General features: G+C 34.4%; 2 protein-coding genes and 1 pseudogene across 2 annotated transcripts; 2 read left to right on the forward strand and 1 right to left on the reverse strand.

The window, feature by feature from the left end:
- Nucleotides 1-728: 728 nt before the first annotated feature.
- LOC110797311 (uncharacterized) lies at nt 729-3,922 on the reverse strand. Its single transcript, XM_022002417.2, has 5 exons — nt 3,572-3,922; nt 2,394-2,554; nt 2,262-2,292; nt 1,753-1,855; nt 729-1,217 (listed from the first exon to the last, which is right to left on the reverse strand). The coding sequence occupies exons 1-5, from the start codon at nt 3,881-3,883 to the stop codon at nt 1,111-1,113; spliced, it is 714 nt and encodes a 237-aa protein (XP_021858109.1). The 5' UTR covers nt 3,884-3,922; the 3' UTR covers nt 729-1,110.
- A 4,045-nt stretch (nt 3,923-7,967) lies between these two features.
- LOC110796838 (DEAD-box ATP-dependent RNA helicase 8-like) lies at nt 7,968-12,828 on the forward strand (annotated as a pseudogene).
- Nucleotides 12,829-19,541: 6,713 nt separating this feature from the next.
- On the forward strand, nt 19,542-24,804 carry LOC110797312 (uncharacterized). The gene is made up of 8 exons (XM_022002418.2): nt 19,542-20,138; nt 20,968-21,127; nt 21,223-21,308; nt 22,328-22,437; nt 22,722-22,787; nt 23,351-23,460; nt 23,556-23,621; nt 24,028-24,804. The coding sequence occupies exons 1-8, from the start codon at nt 20,044-20,046 to the stop codon at nt 24,430-24,432; spliced, it is 1,098 nt and encodes a 365-aa protein (XP_021858110.2). The 5' UTR covers nt 19,542-20,043; the 3' UTR covers nt 24,433-24,804.
- Nucleotides 24,805-27,506: the final 2,702 nt, after the last annotated feature.

Raw genomic sequence — 27,506 nt, forward strand, 5'->3', positions numbered from 1 at the left:
AGTGAAATGGGTTAACTAGCCTCGGGAGTGATCTGAGTATCACCTCTCTGATGCCTAAATCAATAATATTGATTGCCTTGCAATTAATTGTATCTTAGAAGTTAGAATGATTGGTGGATTACGTACCTTTGGCAATTAACAAAGATCCATACATATAGGCGGGTGACCCATACGGACAATCTGGGTTGTGACCGACCGACTGGACCTAATTAGGCTTAAATGTCGACTGTGATCAGATGTCTCTAGATGACCTTTTTTTTTACCATTCTGACAATGTAGGGTGCCCTACCGGCTTAGGGCATCCCATACACCAGGTGAATCTAAATCAAGCATAGGTAGTTGGATACACAAACATGTCTGCATGAGTGCATGAAACAGTAAAATCGCGGTAAAATTCAGATCATTGTGTTCCAGACTTCCAGTTGAGATCCGGTAGAAAGTGTCACATAAAATTGCAAGAAAAACAAATATATTGCAAAGTTTATTTAGGTACTTCGCTTTATTGCATCTTTATACACAACCCTGCCAAAGATTCAAAGTGGGCTATGGTTGCTAAATACTAATATACGATGATTGATGAGAAAATAATTGAGAATGGCTCAAGAAGTGTTAATGGAATCCCGGCAGAGTAATATTTCCAAACGATTTAATAGGAGGGAAAAACTTTGACAATACTCCTACGACTTATTGCTAACATTTCACCAAAAAAAGATGTTTATCACAAAATATCAGAAACCATAAAAGCAAATCCCTTCACGAAATTATATACTGGTACTTCTTAGTAGATAATACATCAAAAGCAAAAAGTCAGTTGTCTAATGTAGATCGCACATATACAATGAACCAATGTTCATTTCCAGCAAATCAAACGAAACACCACTGACAGTGCCTAAGAAACTGGACTTCCATAAACAAGCACGGACTCTCAGAGGTTTGGCCGAATCAAGATCATCAACTCCGAATTTTTATCTCAGGGCCTTTGTTAAAATTCGTAAACAACCCCCCCTCGTGGTCCTCCCAAGTTGGCTGTGTAAAGACATTTTGCCCGAACTTCCTCAAGTTAATAATTATGGTCAATAAACTGAACATAATCCATTTCATAACATCTTTTTAATCATCCTCCTCCCCTGAAAAATATCTATCTGCATCAAAGGGTTGATTCCTGAAGGCTGGTCTTTCGCTATCAGCAGAGTTTCTTGTGTTCATCGGTGCAAAAGCTGTAGTGAGGCATTCAGAACATGTCACATAGAGTAATCTTAAGCAGTTTCAAGAAATTTCATGTACAAATTTATATCAGATTCCCACTTCATTTAACATTAACATTATGTAGGGGTCATTTACAATAACCACAGAGATAATATCTGACTATCCCCCAAGTCCCCTGACATTCATCTGTAATAGCACTAGCAAAACCGACAAAAAAACAAAAAAAAACGAAGGCAGACCTTAATAATAGATAAAATTACCCTATGCAGCTTCATATTTTAAATAAAATGATAATAACGCTAGCTAGCTGTGTTTATGTTTGTGAAATAAGTCCATACTAATAATTGAAGAACCAAGCATAAAAGGTGTTCAACTACTACTTAATTTAGTTATTTCCCTTTTATCCTGTATTTTCTGTTTTTTTGGCACGAGGAGAGGGGGTAGAAGCAGTACAGAGAAGAAAGCTGAGAAGTGAATCCCAACATATGCATATAAGAAATTACAGAAGCTACAGCATCAACTCTGGAACCTTAACATGAAACTTACCTTTGTCTCTCATCCTCGTCTCTCTGTCATATTCAAATTTATCCCGAATTTGGTTGACTTTTTGCCAAGTTTCAATTTGTCTGTTCCCTGCCGAACCTTGTTCCTGCATTAAATTTTGGTAACTACGTGGTTAGTATATAGGAGTGCAGGCAAATTGGAAAATCATTGTATTATGTGCAGTTCAACCAGATAGTCAAGAATGATTACTGTTTTCTAATGTTGTGTATGATCATAGAATGGCACCCGTAAAATAATTTTTAAGTATCTTAATGGGCAAAGCAAATACTAAGTCTGTGGACTGACCATAAGTTCACATACAACTGTACAAGTGATACAACCACTAACTTGGATTGGGTGAACCTTATACGATCGCATTCAAGAAACAAATGAGAATTGTTGCACAGTTGCACCAAACACCCTTGAATGACTTTCAACTTTTACAAATTATTCATCACTACATAACTGGTACTTGAAAAGAAATCAATATTAACGAGTTCATAATTCAGTACCTGCAGTTGCCCTGGATGCGATCCGCCTCTCCTACAAACAATAGACAAACAAATTTAGACAAACATGTAAACCAACACGCTAAATCCACGGCCAAAGCCAGTGTTAAAACAAGAACCGTATAGTAAGCAAACCTGTACGGTGAAAAGTCTTCATCATCATCTTCCGGAGAGTCATAGTTTGCATGATCAGCAGCAAGCTTTTTAGAGTATCCTTCATCCCAATATAGCCGTTCCCAGTTCTCCCTGAGCTCATTGTATAGTTGCATATATTTCTTGCAGAATGATTCTTGCTCCTTTGGAAAAAGAAAAAAAAAGATGAAAATTTTAGTCCTAAACAAAGTCTAATCATGAAGCAGACATTCTACTTATTAAACTCAAAGGAAGTAGAAACTCAATCATCAATATTCACGGCCAGTGTCATCAAAAGCCTAAACAACAGTACTATGCCCATGATGGACCAATATCAAAAAGAGCTAAAACTTTCAGGCCATTCAATCTTTGGCTTTGACAGTGAAACCCTCACAGAAACATCCTGTTGAAGTTCTCCATGACATGCGATAGCAATACAAGGGATCCAAGAAGATATAACAAAGCCACTATAAAGTAAATGGTAGTTGAGCCTACAAAGCTAATAAGTTGTGTAACAAAATAGCCTCAAGAAATGTTAAACATCGCATGATCCCTCTACCCAAGCATCTCTCGCGTTGGCAGGGTGATTGCAACTTGCAAGATTTGCAACCACAGTAGCACCAGAACAACAACCCAATACACCTTTCTTTTACCATACTTCAGCCAATAATAGTAAGCCCATTTCAAGCATCAACTAAACCCTCATTAAGATGAAAACTTGTGATTGTAAAATCCTATAAAACCAAAGCATGCCAAAAGCAGGTATACCAATAAAGCTCTACAACTAGCTGCACTGAAGCTAAAGAAAACCTTGTCAAACTTATAAAAGGCTAGCTGATCAGGCACACAAAAAAGAAAGGACGTATTTTGATAGGAAGAGACTTCAACATGTTCCAGAATCACAACACAGAAGATACCTAATTGATGCAAAACCTGATAATCACTCAGCAGAAGTTCCCTATAACCATTTCTCACAGGAATTTCAACAAACAGGTGGTGTGCTTGCCGCAATACAATTCAGACACCTTACCATTTACAACAATACATAAAATCGAAACCTACAAACATAAATAACCACGCTTTATAAACCCTAACTAAACCAATCCTCTTCTTCAGTAAAGAGAGAAAAAAAAGTTGAAATTAGTATGCGAAACAATTAAAGAGAGGAAAGAGAGACGAACAGAGTCTTTAACAACAAGACGAGTACGGCGCATGAACTGTTCGCGAAGCTGTTTGCGACGGCGATTGGGGAGGTTATTTCTGGGAATCACGAAGCGTTCTCTCAAAGGGACGTTTTCTCCGATCTCGTGCATTTCTCCGTCGATAACCCACCACTCCGACTTTTCCTCGATTTTTTTCGACGGAGGCGCCGTAAATCTTGGGCGACGGCGGCCCCGATATTGGCCAGCGTCGGTGCCGGCGAATCGGTGTTGAAGTTGCAGGAGACATGGGCATGGGTTTTGGGGTTGGAGTCGCCTTGCTAGTGAAAACATTTTTTTTGAGTGGGCAAACTGGCAAAGACCCAATGTCAAGGGTCAAGGTCGCGTAGTTAAAGTTAGCCAATGGCCCGATGGTAGATCACAAATTGGATGGTCCGTATACCCAAGTGAATGCACGAAATCTTACACTAGCATATGAGAAACAAAATGAGTTGAGGGCCTAAGGTGAAAAAAAGACTCGATAAGTAAACATAAGTGAATGATTTTAACTATTACGAGTGACTAATTTTTGATATAGGGAAAAAAGCAAATTGAAATTACTGGACATTAGAGCACATATATTCCGAATAACTAATCATAGTCACATAGGTAGTTAGTCAGATGATTTGGCTTTTGGCTGGAGATTTGAACTCCATGAGCGTTCTTTTATATATTCATTCAATTGAAATTGCTATATGGGTTGCTTGTACAATCATCCTAATTTTAAATTACATTGAACATAAAAGTAGATAAATATTATATTTGAAAACGTCAAAAAAAATAAAAAGATAAATATTATATTCAAAACTCGTAAGTAATATCTAACATGATGGTCTATCAAAACTTGATATGGAAATTCTTACTTTTGACGTTCTATACAATCTATATTTAATCCTTTAAATTCTTAACTAAAATAACTAATTATTTTATCTATAGCATTGAGCATAAATTACTTTTCTTGTGTTTGTTAAAGAAATTTACTCTTATTTGAAAGTCCTTTTAAAGTTGTATTCCAATTGGAGATTAATATTTCATACTTCGTTTTAGTACCTACGACAATACATGGATTAGTAGCGAAGTCAGATGATGCAGTGACCCGTGGGAGTAGTAGAATACTGAATACAATTGTACCCCAAATTGATTTATTTTAAAACGTTCTTTCAACGCTAGATCATATTACATAAAAATACAGTTTACCTTAGTTGGTGAAAGTGTGACTCTGTGAAACAAGTTATTTTCACCTTATTCTTATTGCTTAGTAGACCAAATCAAATCAGACCAGACCAAATCAGACAAAAAATAAATAGCAAAAAACACTCAAATACATATTGTCACTAAACCATATCATATCATATTAGGCTAGAAACTAGAAAAATTAGACCATATCAGATAAGAAAACCGGTTAGAATTTAGAAAGATGTGGGGCGGTCCAAGAATAATAAAGTCTGAATTACCGTAGAATATAAACTTACCGACTTTCTCGTGTCACCCTCAATCTTGAGGTTTTCTGAGACTCTACCAGCTAGAGTCTTTGAAAACTATACCAAGGGTATAAAGGTAAATTCACGTGCTTATTTGTGGTGACCCACTAATTAAACATTTCCCTTTAATTTTCTACTTCTCTCTACAATTCTGGTTTCAATTTTCAAATTTCAAAATATATTTTATTTATTCTTTTTCTTATTTGTAAAAGTAGATAGTATTTAATTTGTTAAAATTTTCTCTCTCTTCTAAAATCACTTCAAACTTTCTGAGATTTTCGAATCTCTCTGCTTTAACTCTTCGCATTTCAATTTTCCATTTTCTAGGGTTCTTTCTCTCCTCTTATTTCCCTCATATTTACTGATTTCATATTTTAATTCTAATTCCTAAATTACATTGATCTCGTTCTTTAGAAATTAAGGTTTTTAATTATTTTGAAATTGAATTGTTCTTCAGGTATGGAAGATGTTCAAAGCACGACAGCACAAGACTATGGCGGCAATCAAGAAGTTTCGGAAATCGGTATTTGATTTCTTCTGTATTTTATTTCCGATTTATGCGTTGTTGTGATAATATTTCACATGTTCCTATTTATTGTAAAGTTAAGATTGTTTGATTGTAAGAAATCGAGAGTTTGGATTTTGTGTTGTAAGTTAATTTGTTTGATTTATTAAGTATGCTCTAAATTAGGTTATATTAATTCGGATACCTTTGAAAATTTCATCTGATTGTTTGTGAATTGTGATGCCTTATTCCGAGGTTGACTATCCCTGGGATCCCATGTTAGTATGTCTGCTAGGTACTTATGTTTGATTTTTGTTCATCGTGCTTTGTTGTGGTTTGGAGTGGGTTGTGTTATGGTTTATCTAGTTGCTTTGCTACTGAATTTTGTTCTGTAAGTTTGAATTTCTAATGTTGTAGCTTATGGTTTACCTTGTGTATTAAAGTGTGAATATTTTTATGTTTTCTTTGTAGAACTGCTGACTTCAGTATGGGTTAGAAAGAGGGCTAATACTTATAGGCTACGTTTTGTCATCTACTTAATGGCTTGATTTTAGAAAAAACATTAGGTCTTGGTTGATACTTAATAATTTAATGCTAGCCAAGTAAAATGATGATTCAACCATACTGTTTCAGCTTATAACCTCACTATAAAATCAGATATGCTGGATTTTTTTCCTTACAGAAAAACACTCAGTCTTTTAGTACTTGAGGTAGATTTTAGCTATTTCTTTGTATTGCTATCATTATTCAAGTAGAAATGGTTGCATTTGTCTATGTAACTTTTACAAAATCATTCTTACAAGACTTAAGAGCGGGAGGAGGATCGGTGGTTCTTGATAATGATTTCATGGGTTCTAAATTTGTCCACCAGGTTTGTGCATCTGTTGGCAGACTACACTTGTCTCTAAAACCCACTTCTCTCCAATTTTCAATTGAGTACGTGTTTCATCCTTGAAATTTAGAAGTACATTCAAAGACTTGAATTATGAAGGCTTGCGTCTGTTGAAATCTGGAAAAGAAATCGTCAAAAGATGAAGACGCTTATGCAGAAGTACACTGTAAGTTATTGTATTTACTTATATTCACCTATTTCTTGAACTATTCAAATCTTGGAAGTTATCTTGTTTAAAGTTTTGTTAGTTGTTCCTGTTACCCGGCTATGACATTATGACAAGTGATAACTTTTTTTTAACTGCGAGAGAAAGTTCTATGGTTTTTAGGAGTTACACTCATCCGTTGAACGTATGTTAATGATATGCTACACTCATCTGCTACACTTCTTATCTGGCTAAAGAGTTGTTGGCTATTTCCAACCCATGCAAAGTTACCGTCCAATTTTTTTGTTATGATATGCTTTACATTTCTAACCATTCAAGTAATAATTTTCAACTGAATATACTTTGGGGTGGCCTAGTTCATGTCACTACTAATTATATTTGTTATCCTTAAAATAAATTATAGTCACTTTCCCTTTTATCAATTTTAAAGTAGGATTTTTTAATTTTTGTTACCCTTGTTTACCAACTTTTTGGTTTTTGTGTGATCCATTGAACACTTCATGAAGGTAAAGTTTGTTACAATCAGACCATTAATTCTCGTTGTCAACAAAAAAAAATAAAAATCAGACCATTATTTATCTTGATTTGGGGCATTTGGGTTTCTCCCGTAAGGCTGCAACACAAATTCATTGTTTCTATTTTCCGGCTGAGTAGTTTTTATGTCATTCATTGCAGAAATTAACGGTCAAATAATGTAATCAGTAAACACTGATTCTGTTGAATCTCATAATGTTTCCTGGATTTCTTAAAGTCCATCAAGGTGTTAACATTTCTAAATTTTTTGGAGAAAATGAAGAATTTGAACACAAAGTTGAAAGCAATCAAAATTCTGGCGCAGGTGTATTGTGCACACTGCTTGATTATCATTTATGTACAACTAGTCTATGTATTTGTAAATTTGAACAAGCGTCTCATTCTAGGTCATGTATGAGGTAGATAAAAGGTTGAAAATTTTCTCGCATGTGATTTACACTCCTTGTCTTACAATACATGGAGATTTCCAAATGCTTTAGATATGGAGATATTTTCTTTATATGGAGTTGGAATTCCTACTGAGAGAGCCTATATTTATAAGCTGAGTGCAACAACAGATTGTTACATTCCTTTTCAGATTGATACAATGGCAGACAGTTCAGATGAGTGCTCTTGTCTCAAAGGAGGGGTTTACAATGTTAATGGAGATGAAACAGTTCCTGTTTTGAGTGCTGGTTACATGTGTGCTAAAGCATGGAAAGGGAAAACCCGGTTTAACCCTTCTGGAATGCAAACTTTTATAAGGGAGTATGATCATGCTCCTCTTGCTAATCTATTAGAGGGTAGAGGCACCCAAGAATCACTTGCCATACGTAAGGCAACTGTTACAGAAAAAAAATACTCAGTGGAAAGTGATGTAGTTAGGACTTAGGACCTTGAAAATGTTGTCTCAAGAGCACCTGTGGAAAGATTCTCACTGTTCGGCGTGGCTGGTTTGTGGTGTATGGCCTGTGCCAGATGGTGCTGGGGATTGGTACCTCAAAATTACAAATCAAAGCAGCAACAACATCAGAGAGTTTCAGGCTAAGCTCCTACCTGTTAAAGAAAGTGGATACTCCCTTGAGGCTACTGATTATGGAGGCTGAAAATATAGATTTCATATAGTGATATACAGAGTATATATGTAACATTTGTTTATAAGATCAATCATATTTTATTCGATTAATATCATAGTTTTTTTTCTTCTTATAAGTACTTAATTTAGATTAGCCCTAACCATCTAGAAAATCATATTTGCTTCATTATGACTTTTGTAAGTCATATGACTACCTTTTATGTTTGCTTACGCAAGATAATTTCCTACCATAAGTCACAAGTTATTTGGTACTCAATGTCAATTTTACAATACCATTTATAAAATAGTACATAAATTTGGTACTGGGCTACAAATTTCCAATACCGTTTTTACAAGACATTTGCATATCCTAAGTGTTATTTGGTACTCAACGGCAATACCATCTTCATAAGATAGTACATAAATTTGGTATTGGGATCCAAAATTTCAATACCATTGTTACAAGATAGTAAATGAATTGGTACTCAAATCCAAAATTCCTCCTCCTCTTTTGGCTCAATTCACTACTACAAAAGTTGGAATAAGTAACGTTAAATAGAGTACGGTTAAGTGTGATAAGCGTTTCATATGATATTAGAGTACGGTTTTCTCTAATAACAGTTCTATGGGAGAAAGAATATAGAACGGTTATGTCACTTAACCGTTTCATATTTTTTACCATAATAAAAAATAATTATATTTAATATATACATGTATAGTAGAATTATGAATAAAAAACATATAAAGCGGTGTTTTAAATTAATCAAACAATAAAATAAAAAACCTCCCCCAAACCAAAACCTCCCGCAAACCTAAACAACTCTATCTTCTGCAAAACCTTAACCATAATCGTTCAAAACCCCCAAATTCAATCTCCCGCAAAACCTAGACCATAATCGCGCGACCACCAGATCACCGCTGCTCCACCAGATCACTGCCGCACTACTGTATCACTGCTTCTTTGCAACCTCTGGTGAACATCGACTCTCCACACTCCGAATTTCGAGGTTGGTATTCTTAATTTTGTTCTACATGTTTACCCTTCAACTAATAATGTTCTTAATTATGAAATTTTAATGTCGAATTCTTGTTGATACTTGTGTGGAAGAGACTTTCATAATTGAAGGTTTAGGTCAAATCATAGAGGAGGGTATAATAATTAAATCGAATTACATTTAATGTAGTAGGATTATTGTCGAAAGAATCTGGTGAATTTAGTCCAATTAAACTGATTTTTTAGATAATATCATTTAAGTCTTATTAAATTGAAATTTGCAGTTAAAGAAAGAATGGGGATAATGAAAAATTGAACTCTTCAAGGATCTGGATTATCCTTGAATTTTCTGCTTTTAGTACTGATTTGTTGTCTATGGAGTTCTATATGTAGATTCAATGTGTAGTTGTTAGAATTAGTGCATGCTGCTTCACCCTTGCAGAAAATCGATAGCGTCATCAGGAGATTAAAGACTGGTGTATCTGTTTGGTGTATATTTACTTAATGTTGTGAGAATATAATATATGGTGTATGTTGTCCAAATGTTAGTCTTCGCTCGGCTGCTTGATTTACCCATGGATTTGTGGGACAAGTCAAGAGATTAAAGACTGGTGTATCTGTTTCGTGTTTATTTACTTAATGTTGCGAGAATAATCAAAAGTCCAATTAGAATGAAAACAAAATCATGAATTTCAATTTTTATTGAAGCTTTCTTGATCATGACTGAAGTTTGTAGTTTTATTTTCAGAAATTCTCATTAACATGCTATTTTCGAATGATTTTAAGCTGATCTACTCTTCATCCTGTATTAGGATGTCACTGCTACAAAAGGAAATGAATTTGAGGATTATTTCTTGTAACGTGAACTACTTATGGGAATATATGAGAAGGGATTCGAACGTCCTTCTCCAATCCAGGAGGAAAGTATACCAATTGCTTTAACAGGAAGTGATATTCTTGCAAGAGCTGAAAATGGAACTAGTAAAACATAGCTGCATTTTGCATCCCTGTGCTGGAAAAAATTGACCAAGACAACAATGTAACTCAAGGTGATGATCTGATATGTTAGTTATTCAAGCAATTTAAGCACCACTGCCTCAGCTGCACAATCTATTTATAATAGCTTGTCTAGTAGCTTAATAGGTGTCCTGGTTGTTCACTACAGCTGTTACACTTGTTCCTACTAGAGAGTTAGCCCTTCAAACATCACAAGTATGTAAAGAACTTGGCAAGCATTTAAAGGTCCAGGTCATGGTAACGACAGGAGGGACTAGATTGAAGGATGATATAATGCGTTTGTACCAACCAGTACATTTGCTAGTCGAAACACCAGGAAGAATACTAGATCTTGCAAAAGGGGTATATGTGTTCTGAAGGACTGCTCCATGCTTGTTATGGACGAGGTACATGCAGCTTGATCTGAATTCTTCCACTTCTTCTATTCTACAAGTTCTTCCCTTTTGTGTGAATTTTTATCTAGTTTGACAAGCTAGGAGATATCTGGTTCCTTGAAAGAAAAATAAGAAACCATTTATCTTTATAATCAGGTTTCTTAAATCAAGAAACCTTGTACGAGAAATAGCTGGTTTCTTAGGAGAAAAATAAAAGAAAAACCATTATCATTATATATAAGAATAACTGTTCAATCAACGTTCAAACCACTGCTAAATCAATATGTACGGAGTATTCTTTATCTTTTTTCGGAAAATAAAAAAAATTATAGGATCAGTTGTCATTAGTATTTATGGTTAGTTGGTTTCACTTCCACCCTTCCATGAAATATTTTTTTTGATATGTTAAACATATTCAATTAACCCACTCCCTTCATCCATCTTGTTCCTTCACCCATCTTTTTCTTCCTCTCCTTCATATGCTTCATCTTCTCCAATTTCTACTATATAATCAATAGATTTATTTATCTGATTTACAATGATGAGTTAACTTGTGAGAATGGAAACATGGATGGCGGTGAGTGGGTATGTATCTGATGCTCAATACCTATTTTATCTTCAGGCTGACAAACTTTTGTCCCCTGAATTCCAACCTTCTTTGGAGCAGTCGATTAGTTTTCTTCCTGAAAACAGGCAGATATTGATGTTTTCAGCTACTTCTCCGGTAACTGTCAAAGATTTCAAAGATATATATTTGCAAAAGCCTTACGTCATCAACCTTATGGATGAACTTACTCTCGACGGTATTACCCAGTTTTATGCTTTAGTTGAAGAAAGACAAAAGCTCCATTGCCTGAGCACACTTTTCTCAAAGGTTTGCAGTCATCTTATGTGTTGTATGTTTTCACCTTTTTTGCATGTATCTGATGGCTTTCTGACCTTGTTATGGGGTTGGTTTTCCAGCTGCAAATAAAGCAATCCATTATTTTTGCAATTCTGTGAATCGAGTGGAATTGTTAGCCAAGAAAATTACAGAGCTTGGTTATTCTTCCTTTTACATCCATGCGAAGATGATCCAGGACCATCGAAACAGAGTATTTCATGATTTCCGCAATGGTGCCTGCAGGAATTTTGTTTGCACAGGTAATAATATCATGTGATCCTTCTTTTATACGCAAGCTTGACATTTGGTGTACTTGTTGGATGACCTTGGGAGTTCCTCGTTTTGCATATCCTCTGCTCCACTGGCCATGTGTTAGTGGTTTTGATGAGATTCTATATTAATGATATACTGCTCTGTGTTATTTGTACGTCATGCTATTATTATTATTGTGGTGATTTTTGCTTGTAGGCTGTATCTGTAGGAGTGTAGGCCTTGGGTATTCTCTTTTATTTGGTTATAGGACTAGGGTGATGATTTATTATTTGCTTCTAATTATAGTGTTTAATTCTTGTAATCGTAGTTAGTATGCTAATATGAACCTTTAACAGAGATTTTAAAGGCCCCACTAAATATTTCTACATGGATTACTTAGAAGGAATTTCATAATCTACCTTTATGCACTAGAAAGACCATCAATTTCCAAGATATTCTTTCAAATAACTAGACTAAAAACTTGTACTGAGTGCTAAATGAGATTGTGCTTTTTGAACATGAAGAAATTAAATTGTTCAAATTTGCAGGGTATTCTGGGATCTCGAATGTGCTATGTTGGGATGTCATGGTGTGTTGAGCAGAACGGCCCGGTGTTCACCACAGCATTTAGCCCTTCCATACCGATTTTTGTTACTATAATGGATTTTGCCTGCAAAGTTCTATATAAGTATACTTGTAATGTATTGTCCTAAATAGAAGTGTCGCGCAGAAATGTTGAACTAAGCCAACATTCTGTATCTATCAAAACTAAAGAATTTTATTGTTGTTGTATGTGACAAATTAGCTTGCTTTTACAGACTCCTTTTCTTAATGTTTTCGTGTGGCTTATTTGACTGCAGGTTGCTGCAAATTATGTTGTAATGGTTGACAAATTTGGGTGCAGAAGCTCTGGTTATGCTGCTGCTACAGAATCCCCTACAGAAGCTCCAGCGGTGCTGCTGCAGAGGCTGCAGAGGCTCTTTGATTTTGTTTTTATTGACAATGGAATCGTTTTTTTTTGTCGTACCTTGTATGGATCATTTTGTCGATGAATAATGTGATTTTTTTTATTGAATGAACAATAGTATTTTGCTATTGAATAAAAGTATTTTTGGAAAGATTGTTTGGATATCATTTTAATTTTATCTATTTAGATTTGGTTTATATACATGAGCTAGGATGGTAATATCATATTTTAGGGACATGTGTGTTGCTATTTTATAATAATAAAAAAAAGGGGGAGAATATAGAACGGTTGTGTAAGGAAACCGCTTTTTATCTTAATATTAAACACGAAGTATATAGTACGCCTATGTACGGAAGATGTTTTGTATTTCAATATTTAACAGGAAGAATAGAGGACGGTTATGTACGGAAGACGCGCTTTATTATAGAGTATAGGAGACGGTTAAGTACATTAACCGTTCTATATTCCTTCTTTATTTTCTGATTTTAGGAAGGGAATAGAGGACGCTTGCCTCTTATCACTGTACTTTATAACTAGGTATATAAAACGCTTCTTTTATACGTTTTATAAACTTTATAGTGCGCTGAGTTGGAGAACGCCTCTAAGGCGTCCTATAAAGTGTATTTCAACAGTACTCTATGCCCTTTTTTGTAGTAGTGATTGTCCCTTATAGTGATCAACAATCCATCTCTCTTGCTCCTCCCATTTTGGCTCAATCGTTACTTACAATGATACACTTCTCGTGAATGCTTTTTTTTCTCGGGTTTCACTGTGGCTCGGGTTTGGTCGGGTTAGGCCGTTAGGGGCCGGCTCCCATTTTTGCAATGGAAATGTTCCCCGGAGTTCAATTTTGGTATTGAATTTTGTAATGAGGAGGCTTTGAAACATATTTGAACTTGAAATTGGGGTCCGAAATCAGGATTTGGACTCGAGCATTGAAATATCATAACTTTGAATTAGGAACTGAAATTGGAATTTTGGATTTGGAATGTTTTCAAATTGGAATTGTATTTGACTTAGAATTTGTGCTCGGATTTGAACAAAAGTTCGAAATTAAATCGAATTCCCAATACCAGTTTACAAGACAGTAAATGAATTTGGTACTCAAATTTAAGTTTTCAATGCCATTTTACAAGATAGTTAATGAATTTGGTACTCAAATTTAAATTTTCAATGCCATTTTACAAGATACAAGATAAAAAATTAATTTGGTACTCAAATTTAAATTTTCAATGCCATTTTACAAAATAGTAAATGCATTTGTACTCAAATTTAAATTTTCAATACCATATTACAAGATAGTAAATGAATTTGGTACTCAAATCCAAAATTTCAATACCATTTCCCCATTTTGGCTTAAAGTTCGATTTTGATATCAAATTTTGTAAATGTATGTGAACTTGAATTGGGGTACGAAATCAGGATTCGGACTCGAGGATTGGATTATCGTAACTTTTAAATTGGAAATTGCGGATATTGAACTTGTGGAGTTTTGAATTAGGAAGGGGAATTGGAACATTGTGTTTGAATTTGAATTTGAATTTGAAATTGTGTTTCACTTTGAATTTGATTTGAAATTGGAATATTGTGATTTGAAATTGAAATTGTGTTTCACTTTGAATTTGAAATTGAAATTGAAATTGTGTTTCACTTGGAACTAGGAAGCCTATGTTTTGAATTAATATCGTATAAGATCATATTCATTTGATTAATATCATAGTTTGCTTATTGACAGGCTTAAGTCGTATCACCTAATAAAAAATAAACCTAATTCCACTAACAAGGTAGCAAGGGAAGTCAGGATCGTATCCACATGGAAATAGGTGTTCTTATTTCTACTATTAAAACTAAGGTTTAGACTATTGGGAACAGGAAAAAGGGTTGATTTATATAACTAAAACTAAGACAATAATTAAATCGGGGAATACAATATTAAGGGAATCTAGGGCAACGATTCACCACAAATGCAGATCAGGATTGGACAACAATCAATCAAAAACCATAACTCGGAAAACATGCATCTCTCGAATCTTATGAATTCCTTAGGAAATTATATAATTGACTATCATAAGTCACAAACTATTTAGTACACAACTAAAAAAATTCCAACACCATTTTCCAAGATAGTAAATGAATTTGGTACTCAGTACTCACAACTATAAATGTGTGATACCATTTTACAAGATAGTTAACGAATTGGTACTCAACTCCACATTTGCAATACCATTTTGCACCATGAAGTGACACGTGTCAGTCCAGGTGTCTATTTTAGTAGAAGTTATAGACTTTTAATAGCATATGTTTATTTATTGATCAAAACTACAATTATGATTCATAATAACATAAATTAATTTATAATACTTTATTGATTACATCCATATAATTATCTTATAACATCGATCATATAGAGTTAAATGGTCAATTATCTTATAATATCTCGTTGGTTTATACTCCCCCGCTCCATAATGTTCCTAATTTTCCCATTATATATTGCTGTCTCCAATGCACTACTTTGACCATAGTAAAATTATAAGAAAATTATTATTTAGAAAATTTACATTGAAAGGAATCCAATGAGATCCCACAATTTAATATTCTTTTTGTCATCTGCACTACTAATAGTTTTCAAAGTTTTTAAACTTTGATCATATGAATAGTAACACGAGGAACATTATGGATGGAGTGAGTATAATTATGTTAGGAGTCATATAAAATTTGGTAAGTTCATATTGAATCATATACTTAGCTTATGTTTTGAATGAATAACTTATAAGATCATATTTATTGGACTAATATCATACTTTGCTTGCATATAAATAATATAATTAAGATTTTTTAGAACATCCTATTTGACTATTAAGTCACAAGTTGTTTGGTACTCAACTCCAAATGCACAATACCATTTAACAATATAGTAAATAAATTTGGTACTCTACTCCAAATTTACAAAACCGTTTTACAAGATAGTAAATAAACTTGGCATTGACTCTAAATTTCCAATACCATTTTACAAGATAGTAAAAGAATTGGTACTCAATTCCAAATTTATAATATCAAAAATAGGAAATGACACCAAATTTGTATATTGCAAAATAGCTATCATATGAGATCATATTTATTGGAGATTTGGAGTAACATCATAGTTTGTTTGCTTATAAATAAGTAGCTTAAATGTTTAGAACATCATATTTCATTCGTTAGAACATTCTATTTGCTTCCAATTATGACTTTTACGAGTCATACGATTATCTTTTATGTTTTTGACTTAAGATAATTGACTATTATAAGTCACAAGTTGTTACGAGTCATATAATTATTTTATAACATAGTTTATTGATTACGAGTCATAAAATTATTTTATAACATTATACATAGTTAAAAAGGTCAAGTATCTTATAATATCACATTGGTTTATATAATTATCTTACGAGTCATATAATATTTTATAAGATCATATTGTATCATATGCTTAGCTTATGTTTTGAATTAATATCTTATAAGATCATATTCATTAGACTAATATCATAGTTAGCTTGCATCTAATTAAGATTCTTAGAACATTCTATTTGCTTCATTGTGACTTTTACGAGTCATACGATTATCTTTTCTATTTTTGACATAAGATAATTGACTATATATTATAATTATAAGTCACAAGTTGGTAAATGAACAATACTATTTTACAAGATAGTAAATGAATTTGGTACTTAACTCCAAATTTACATCATCGTCTTACAAAATTGTAAATATATTTGGTACTGTACTCTAAATTTTCGATACCATTTAACAAGATAGTCAATAAATTTGGTACTAAACTTCAAATTTACAATACCATTTTACAAGATTGTAAATAAACTTGGTACAAAGCTTTAAATACCCATGCCATTGTACAAGATAGTAAATAAATTTGGTAATCAACTCCAAATTTCCAATATCATCACCCTTTTGGCTCAATCGTTCTTTAATTACAATGATCGACAATCCACCTCTCTTGCTCTTCCATCGTCTTTTTAAATTGACATACCTCTTACTTAACCATCTATACAAATCCATATGATTCTCAAACACTTCATTGGTCGAAAAATAGGAAATAGCACCAAATTTGTATATTACAAAATAACTAAAATACGAGAATAAATATCTTATAAGATCATAATTATAGGATTAACATCATTGTTTATTTGCTTATAGATAAGTAGCTTAGATGTTTAGAACATCATATTTCATTCGTTATGAATTTTTAATACCATTTCCAATAGTAAATTAAATAAATCACAAGTTATTTGGTACTCGACGGTAAATTTTCAGTACCATTTCCAATACCATTTTACAAGATAGTAAATAAATTTGGTACTGACTCTAAATTTTCAATACCATTTTACAAGATAGTAAATTAACTAAATCAAGTTATTTGGTAAAAATTAATAATATCAATAATACTCCATAAAAGTTAAGAATATTAATGTAAAAGTTAAGAAAAATCTTATAATCAGTTTACATAACTTTTACTATATGAACGCTCACTTTTAATGTAAAAAACTAACTTTTACATTTTTAGTTTAGTAAAATTTTGGAAAAATCTTATATCAGTTTACCTAACTTTTACTACATGCATGCTAACTTTTAATGCAAAAAAAACTAACTTTTATTATTTTTTTTAACTCAAAAAGGCTAACTTTAACTTTTGAAGTTCCATAATAAGACCAATAGCCTATGTAGGATTTGAACCTACATCTCCGCGCAAGTTGCACGGTGCTCGGCCAGTTGAGCTAATAGGCTTACAAAAATAAAAACACACAATGTAGAATATACATAGCAATCAAAAGATTATGCAATTCAGATTGGGCTGCGAGTATCAACACCCTAAACTTCAATAGCAGCTACTAAAAAAACCATTTGAAGTGCCACTATCACTTGATTTGTTTAACTGTTGCTTCTCAAGTAGATCTCTAGGTAATTTCTGTGAAATGCTAAAGGAGCTACTCTTTCCACCGGCCACAAGCTGAGTCCACGGAGATTTTTGCAGCCAAGAACTGCCTTTAGTTTCTTTATCTGAACTTGCACTTGGTCCGGCTGGCTGAGCTCCCTGAAGCTCCTCTCTAATGTCCTTCGACTGGGATGATTGGTCCACCACGTTTTCAGGCATAGAGTTGCTGAGCCTTTCAAGTTCTTTGTTAACAGACAATGTTTCAAGTCCCTCTCTAATCTCCTTTGACTGGGATGATTGGACATCCAAGATTTCAGGCACAAAGTTGTTGACCATTTCAAGTTCTTCTTTGACAGACAATGTTCTTCACACCTGAAGGAACCTGAAACATTGCAGTAACAAAACATAACATTTAGGGTCCTCACTAGTTGGACACAAAATTATAAAAAAAGAATCATACAAGATAAGCAAAACAAGTAACACAAATCATTAAATAAAATGCATCATCTGTTTAAAACTTTCATTCATTTGAAAGAGTATTTTTCAAAAGAAAAAAAAAATATGAAGACCATAGCAATCTGAAAGTCTGTTATTAAAACATGCTACTCCATATCACATAGCAAGTCTGGATAGAAACGGTAACTGTACACCGGGAAAAGACTTGCTCCTAAGAGTTACTATTTGCGAAAAGTACAAAACAGAATGTCTAATTGCGGGAACATCATTTCCTTGCGCATAAATATTTCAGGATCACTATGATCGCTACATTGGATACCTAAGGGCAGTATAGGTCTATTGTGTTAATGTCAACAATTATCTGTACAATAATACCCAATTACCATTACAAAGAAGCTAAACAAAATCTCAACGTCTCATATGTATTAATGTTGTTCAGTTTCTAAAGTCCTCTTTATATGTTCAGAAATTTCTTCTGCTGTTTTTGTTCCACAAGCTTAATGTTTGTTTAGAGTTTAGACTACAATAAACGAGCTACCTAAAATGTCTTTCTTACCTCTTGTTTTGTTGGTTGTATTTCTTGTATATTCACATCAGTATGCTCAGGTGCAATGCAGTTGACATGTATACAGAAAGGTTTTGATGCTCTGAATAGGGTTGCAGCATAAAAAACAATTTTGATTTTTGATAGCCCTTACTCCTTAGGACTCGACCAACCTATATGGAAGATACTCCAATTAATGGTAAATTATGTCATGTAACTACAACAAATGCATCCTTACTACCAGAAAAAAATATCAACCGGTGGCAAGTTACTAAATCTAGTTTTTCTTTGAGGGGGGACGTTAATAAATCTAGGTAATAGATGAATATATTAATGAACATCTTTTACCTTTTCCACAAGCTTAATGTTTGTTTAGAGTTTAGACTACAATAAACCTCAAACAGTCCAGTAACAAATTAATAGGTCTTACTGGAGTCATCATCTGTACTGAAACAGATGATTGCTGGGGAGAACTCAACAAAGATTATCACAAAACATGAAATCGAAAAGCTAATTAAAGAGAGAAAGAGGGAAACCTTGCTGGAGCGCTTGAGATGAGCAGCATAAGCTTTGACGAAAATGAGGAGACAAAGAGTAAGCAAAGTGCTCATAAAACTATGTTTTCTCCGCCTAATCAACCTTCAACCAACCTTCAATGTCACATGATATCAATGTTAACAAGAAATGTTAAAAATCCCCAATTTCTTTAACCTCTTTCTCTCTCCTCTCAAACCCAATTACGGAAATTCAACCTCCAAATTCGATCGATTCTAGCAAATTGATGATCAAATTCTACTCAAATTTCACTTCACTTAGCTATACTTAAATTAAAATTGCCATATTAACATCATTCCATCATAAACCATGAAATCGAAAATCTGAAGAGAGAAAGAGGGAAACCTTGTCGGGAAATTCTGTCAATTTTTTCTTACCCTCCATTGTTGGTGTTGAATTAAAGAAGTTTCTTCTGGTTCTGAGAGAGAAAACGATGGAGGAGAGAGAAAACGATGGAGGGTTTTGATTTTTGTTGAAATTTTTGGGTTATGGCCAATGGGGCTCAAATTCACTGATTTAGTTATGGCGCTCAAATTTTGGGAGATTTATTTGATGGCGCAAAATGAAAATTTCATTCTCTCTCTAGCTTTCAGTTTGGCGCTCAGAGAATAAGGCTTTTCCTTTTTTTTTGGTCTGCTTTTACCCCAATTTTGAGAATATTATTATTAAATTCTGGTATAGTCTTTAAAGACTCTAGTAGATATAGTCCAAGACTTTCTCCTCAATCTTAGCCAAGACGCCCATTTCTTTCCCGCGCTTGTTCTTGTACAGTTACCGAAAAAGCAAGTGAGTGAAAAAACCTGAACCTGAAAAACCCAGTTATCAAAGCAGAGAAGAAGACAGAGAGACGACGATGTGCGGAAGGTGCCGCTGTAGTATCCGGCCAGACGACGTCCCTAGAGCTTGCCATCTTCGCAACACTTCCGTTCGTCAAGTTGATGCCGACCGGTATATATTCCTCTCTCTTCCTCACTTGACGTTTCTGGTATTTTAGGGTTTTAACAAGTTTCAAATTGGTTCTACCAATTCCAATTGAGAATTTGAGATTTTTTTTTACTTGTTAACCTAGCTTATATACTACCATAGTACCATGTCACTGTATTTAAGATGTTTAAAATTTGTAATTAATTGTTTCTGAGTTTTAAATTACTCATTAGTTTTTTTAAAATTAGTGCACCATTCCTGTAAAATACGCTACAATTGATCAATCGGTCACAAATTAGTGCATCACTCCTGTAAAATATGCTGCAATTGACCAATCGGGCATCGATTCGTACTATGAGAAAGAGGAGTACATGTATATGAGAAAGAGGAGTGTACTTGTTAAGCTAGCTGATATACTTCCATGTCACTGTATTTGGGATGTTTAAAAATTTTAATGAATTGTTTCTGAATTTCTCAATATTTGATAATTACTACTTCCTCTATTTAGAAATACTCGCAACGTTTGAATTTTACACTATTCACATATTCTACTTTGACTATTGTTGATAATTTATATGTCGAATAAAACAGTCATGTGGGTTCTTGTTAGATTCGTCTCATTGCGTATTTTCAAAATATCAACTCTTTATAATTTTTGCTTAACGACCGCATTGGCCTGCGTGAAAGTGACCAATGTTGCGACTATTTCCAAACGGAGGAAGTACTATTTTTTGCAACTTAGTGCACCACTCCTGTAAATTATGCTACAAATTGATCAATCGGTAATCGGTTTATACTATGACGAAGAGGAGTGTATTTATGTGAAGAAAGTTGAGTTATTTATTTGATTTAGGTATCGGCCTGGGTATAATGTCTCACCGGGATCGTACCTTCCGGTGCTTCGCCGTGAAAGTGGAGGAGATGAGGGTTACACTGCTGCTGTACATTGTATGAAATGGGGGCTAATTCCTAGCTTCACCAAGAAGGATGAGAAACCTGATCACTATAGGATGGTACTATTATTGCCCTTTCACTCATTCTTTGGATAAATTACTCATAGACTATGGTATGAGATTGATTTGTCTGTATGTGTTGTAAATATTCCCAGTTTAATGCGAGGTCTGAATCAATTGGGGAAAAAGCATCATTTCGTCGACTTATTCCTAAAAACCGGTGCCTTGTTACTGTGGAAGGGTATGATTGTTATTTCTGGATCAATATGTGAAAAAAAATTCATTCATGATATTTTCGTATTCGTTGCAATTTTGTTGATATTGTTGTTTGAACATGGAATAGATCAATAATGGAGTGTAGAATTTATCATTTTTAGATCAACACTTAGAAATGCACAGCTCTTGCCATTTTTTGTTTGTTCCTTGGTGTTATATACTTTTGTGGATGATTTTGTTCAACTGTTTCTGACTTTTGCATTGTGATCTTCTCTGCTGTCCACCATAATTGACCATGTTCGCATCAGAATCCTTTTGTATTTGGTTGTTTCTTGCATTTGAAAATTTGAATTACGTCCTTTTTGAATTCAGATACAATCATAATTAAAGCAACTCATGAAGCAATTTTTAGGAGACATGTGAAAGGCGGATAGCTTTACCACAATGTCTGCCATATATTTTTGTCACTGGTTTTGTTGACTTTGTTTTCTCAACCTCAAAGTCTACGGATAAGTTTGTGGATATTTTTCAGCTTATTTTTGGTGATTCTCAAAAAGGGACTAATACAAAAATGAAGCTCTAAGTGCTTGCTTGGCAGCTTTGCCCATATATTGTGGATCTCAAGGTTAAATTACTCTCCCACCAGTCCCGTCATCTGAGAATAGAAAGTGCTTTTAAGGATTGTTGGCTGTCGTCGTATTGTTGTAACATGTATTTCTTTTTACAGCACTTTGCTTTGTTGCATTTGTTACTGGCCCCTTTAAGTAAGGGTAGATGATTCTGTCCATAATCTTCTGTTATCTATGCTAATTTATTGGGGTTTCTCCAACTTGAGGACGAGAGAAATCATTAAAATGGTTAACCAATAATTTGAAGCTAGGGTGTTGACACTCTTTTGTAGTTTTCCTGCCTGATTTCGTTTAACCAAATGATCCCTAACTATTACTTGCTAGGTCTGTGTGTGAGTTTGTTATACATAGCATCGCTCAACAACTTGCCAGCTCTTTTGTGCATTTGTTTGATTTGTGTATTTTATTTGGTCAGGTTTTATGAATGGAAAAAAGGTCCTAAGAAGCAGCCGTACTACATTCATTTTGATGATGGCCGTCCTCTTGTGTTTGCAGCCCTCTATGATTCCTGGAAAAATTCTGAAGGTATATTCCTATTTTAGTTTCTTTACAAATTATTTTACTTTATACGGAGTTCTATGTGAGTTAAGATTACAGATTACTCTCATACCTTGAATTATTTATGTGAATTGCATTCGAGTTATCAGTCGCCATGGTGATCAATTTCTATGAGCTGTTACACTGGTCAAACAAGGAAATTGGGCTCATCTTATGCTTGTGCTATTTCTACATGTTCATCTTTGTATTACTAATCTGGATGTCCTGGTCTCCTACAATCTGTTACTTAATCTTATTACTGTGTCCTGCAGGAGAAATTCTCTATACGTTTACTATCGTAACGACAGATTCATCATCGGCTATAAAGTGGCTACATGGTAATCAATTGCCCTGTATTGTTTACTTGATATTGATAGTTGGATGGTGACCCATGTGACTTGAGAATTTGGGGTACATGATATGTTGGTCTGTTGGGAGGGAAAAAGAATTAAAGAAGCAAAGAGGAGCATTTCAAGATTGTGGAGCACATCATTGTTAAACTGATAATTTTGGCAGAAAAAAAGTTTGTTGTTATAGGTCTCTTTATAGTTGCTATTGCTTATTTGACCTGATACCAGAAGGCTGAAGGTTGTGATGGTCAGATTTGAGTGTTGTAAAATGTAACAAGATAAAGTTATCTTATGCATTCAGCTGTCTTTTTGTTTCTTTCTTCTTTTCTCAATGATAGCACCGTTAAATTTTGATGTAGTGAAATAGACTGTTTCCACTGTTACTTTTATAGCTGTAGAAACTCTCCAGTTCGCTGTTAATTCTACATTTTCTATTTGAGATGTAAAAATATCAATGGGATCTTATTGCCTCTTATGGTAGCTGTTGTGATAATTGGGTTGATAGTATTTTTTTTGTTTCTTAATTTGTTATGGTCATTTTTTATTTGCAGATAGGATGCCTGTTATTCTGGGAGATGAACTCTCAACTGATGTATGGTTGAATGGGTCTTCAGATACCAAGTTCAGCTCATTGCTTAAACCATATGAAAAAGAAGATTTGGTAAGAATGTTTAGAGGTTTTGTACTTTTCTATGCAGCCTATGTTTCTCCAGTGGGAGCCGGCATTTTTGTAAACCTTTAATTTGCTTTCTTCAGACCTGGTATCCGGTGACCACGGCAATGAACAAGGCATCGTTTGACGGTCCTGAATGCATCAAGGAGGTATGGTTACTTTCTGTTACTCTTATATGTGCATGTTTGGTATGAATCTAGGAAAGGAAATGGACTGGAAACATTTAAGGGGGAGAAATGGTAATATTAAGTGTTATCATTATTTGTTGTTTGGTATACCTGGAAAGCAATCCCTTGTATCAAATTAGGGATTAAGGAGGGTAACACTTTGTTACCACAAGGTTAGGAGAGGTAACAAATTCGTGGTAATGATTACCCTTTGGAAATGGAGTGTGTTACCCATCTCTCATACCAAACAATAAGTAATGGAATTAGTTAATTCATACCAAACATGCCCTATGAGTATAACATTGTCTTTTATTAAATTCCATAGGGAGAGGGGAGAGGAAAAATAAAGGCAAAATAAATATTTCTGGTAATATTATATATTCTGCAGATACCATTGAAAGCAGAGGAGCAGTCTAATCCTATCACAAATTTTTTCTCCAAGAAAGGAACAGATGGTAATAAGCAATCAAGTAAGACAATTAAGACTTCAACTAAGGATTCTACCAAGAATGATCCGCAAAGTGATGTTAAGGAGGAAGCTGAGGCGCAAGCAAATGTGGAACCCTCATGCAGTGGAAGGACAGTTACTGAAACAAGGTCTGATGTTTCCACTATCTCTCCCGGATCTGACTCTAAGGTTGACTTGAAACGGGATTATGAAAAGTTTCTGGATGATTCAAAGCCGAGGACTGCTGAACTTGGTAAGGTATCTCAGACTCCAGTAAAGAAGAGTAAAGTTAAGAGTGGAGCTGAAAAACAGGCCACACTTCGCTCATACTTTACTAAAAGCTAGTGGTTAAATAATTTTCTGCTTCTGTTAGAGTCATTAGACACTGTATTTTTGCTTGTTTGTTGTAACTTGTGGCATATTTATGTATATATCATACCGGTTGCTTTTAGGAGTTCAAGACCCTCGTGCATGTTGGTTTCGTTTTACATCTTTTCCCATCCCCATCTATCCCTTGTTGAAGTTTTGAAGTTTCAAGATGTAATCGTATCTTTGTAATCGGGGTGGTTTTTTGGGACCTTTGTTTGGTTGTTGATTTTTGATGGGTGAAAGGAAGGGTTTTGTTTGGTTTATGCTTAGCAAAGAAAATACCTGCATTTGATCCTGTATGTTTAAATTTGGCCGGAAAATGTAATAATGATTGAGACTTGAGAGAGAGAGGCAGCACGCAACACCTTTGTTAGCTTGTGAGGAGGTCGCCTTAGATAAACAACCTTGAATTGGTCGCATATGCAGAATGAGTCCACACCGCTAGCATAACGTGTTTTTGTTCTCTTTAAATGTTTTTTTTTTTTTTGGTTCTACTACGAGGAGTTCCCACCGCCTTCGGCGAGGTAATCTCCCGTGGGAGTTTGCATGGGTACCTCGATGGGCAGCATCCCTCCCAGTTGAGATTTTTTCCATTCCCAAGGCTCGAACCCGAGACCTTGGTTAAGGAGCAAGAGACCCTTAACCACTCATGCCAACCTCAATTGGTTGTTCTCTTTAAATGTTAACTTTACATCTTACTATTGCCTTTTCGGAGATGTTTGATAAAATTGCAACAATACGAATGACGTTTTATGTTCTAATTGGGGTTTTATCGGGCTTATGTTGTTAATCGCACACTTTCATTGTTTGAGTTCCTATCGTGGTATAGGATTTTGCTGCCATGATTTTTCGCTTATATGCGAAAGTCTTATTAAACCATGGTGCTTATTTGATGTTTCATTTGAAATTAGTATTTAAACTGAAAATTAGGTAAACTTCCGCAGTTTGAGCTCTTACCCTGATATAAACTTTTGTGCTTAGAGCTTCTGCCAATTGTCGAAGTTTAATGTGCAAACTTTTAACAAAACTTGGTGTTAGATTGTTGATTGAATTTGAAAAGCTTATTCTAGCAAAAATATAATTAGGCCAAGATACATCAAAGATTCAAAGATTATTGACCAATGTCTAAACTGGAAAAAAGTAAGCCTCTTATGAAAGAGTAAAACTTTGTTTTTCACCATATCTCTTCATCATCACCATATATCACAATCGCTCTGGTAAATCGCAGATATACTTAAATGACCCCAATACACTAAGAAAAAAAAATCACAATTATATTCCAATTTGATAGGAGGTATAGCAAAATAATCGAATTTTTCATTGACCTCCCTCATTCCAATCCAGTTAATTGTGTTTTGAACGCATGCAGTTTTCTCATGGTAATAATAAGGCCCTTTGCCAGCCTTCTTTCGAGAACCATTTTTTAGGTTAAAAACCTCTGTCTTTGTTGACTTTGTTTTCTTCAACCTCAAAGTTTCATAGATAAGTTTGTAGATATTTTTCTTCTCATAGTTTCAGAGTTTAGCATCGTGGATGCACTGGAAACCAACATTATTGTATAATGGTTATTAGTATAAGCCTCTTTTCCTTATATCACATAGACACGATATATAGTCTGTGATCTTTTAACAAAGCTTATTTTATGTGGTTCTAAAAAAAAAGGACTAATACAAGTGGAAAATGAAGAGCTCTAAGTGCATTTTTTTCAGCTTTGGTCATAGATTGTGGATCTCGAGTTAAATCACTCTCCCAACTTGTACCTATCATCTTATAATAATAATAATAATAATAATAATAAATATACTTTAAGGATTGTTCGCTATCGTTGTACTGTCGTAAAACGTATTTCTTTTTACAACATATTGGTTTGTTGCAATTGCTATTGGCTTTTATGTAAGGGTCGATGATTCTATCCAAAATCTAAGCTAATTTGTAACATGGTGTCTACAACTTGAGGACGAGAGAAATCAAAATGGTTAAGCAATAATTGGAAGTTTGGTGTTGAACGCTCTTTTTTAGATTTTTGTGCTTGATTTCGTTGAACCAAATGACCCCTAACTATTAGCTCTTTTGTGCATTTGTTTGATTTGTGTATTTTATTTTGCGAAGTAGAAATTTGGGTGCGAAAAGGCTCTACTTATAGTACTTATAGTTGTGATTATTTCTCTCGATTATTCTTGTTACTTGTTATTACTAGGTTTTTCTACATACCATCAACAACTATAATAGATATCTAGATTTTTCTCGATTAACATTTTAACACACAATAGGCATTTAGTGATTCTGAAGCAGATTGTCATCCTTTTGACTTATTTTGACTGAACTTATATTATCTGAATTTATCTATAAAAAAATTGTTTTGTCTGAAATAAAATTATTTGTGTGTGAAAATGTCTGGAAAAAAACTTATTTTTGCTGAACTTATATTATTTGAAATTATCTGAACTTAACTAAACTTATCTTGACTTATATATCAGAAATAAGTCAAAATAAGTCGAATAGAACATAGCCTAAATTTACAATTTTGGCAAAAAAATAAGTGTCGATATACACGTCTTTCTAAATGTAACAAGATGAAGTTATTTTATTCATCCAGCCACTTCCTTCTTTTCCCCTAGGCCGTCCGTTAAATAAAGATGGCAATGGCCCGCCCCGGCCCGAAAAAAGCCCGACCCGGCACGGGACACGAAGTCGTGGGGCCGTGTGCCGGGCATGGGCCTTAATATTTTGGAAAAAGTACGACAAGACACGGTACGACAAAACACGTTAAATTTAGTAAAATTAGTCTTAGGCACGACGTGTCGGCCCGACCCGGCACGAAAAGGCCATGGGCTTGGACCGGGACATGTGCCTTGTTTTAAACTTTTCGACCCGGCCTGACACGATGCAATGTGGGCTTGGCGTGGGCCCACCCCGGTTAGCCCACAGTCCATGGGCTCGTCCGGAAGCCCGGCGTAGCCCACGTCCATCTTTACGTTCGTAGCTGCCTATTATATATCCATGACAACGGCGAACTTAGATGTAGTGCAAATAGATAATGTTCCTGATTA

This window comes from Spinacia oleracea, chromosome 5, assembly GCF_020520425.1.
Source record: "Spinacia oleracea cultivar Varoflay chromosome 5, BTI_SOV_V1, whole genome shotgun sequence".
In the NCBI taxonomy this organism is placed as follows: Eukaryota; Viridiplantae; Streptophyta; class Magnoliopsida; order Caryophyllales; family Amaranthaceae; genus Spinacia; species Spinacia oleracea.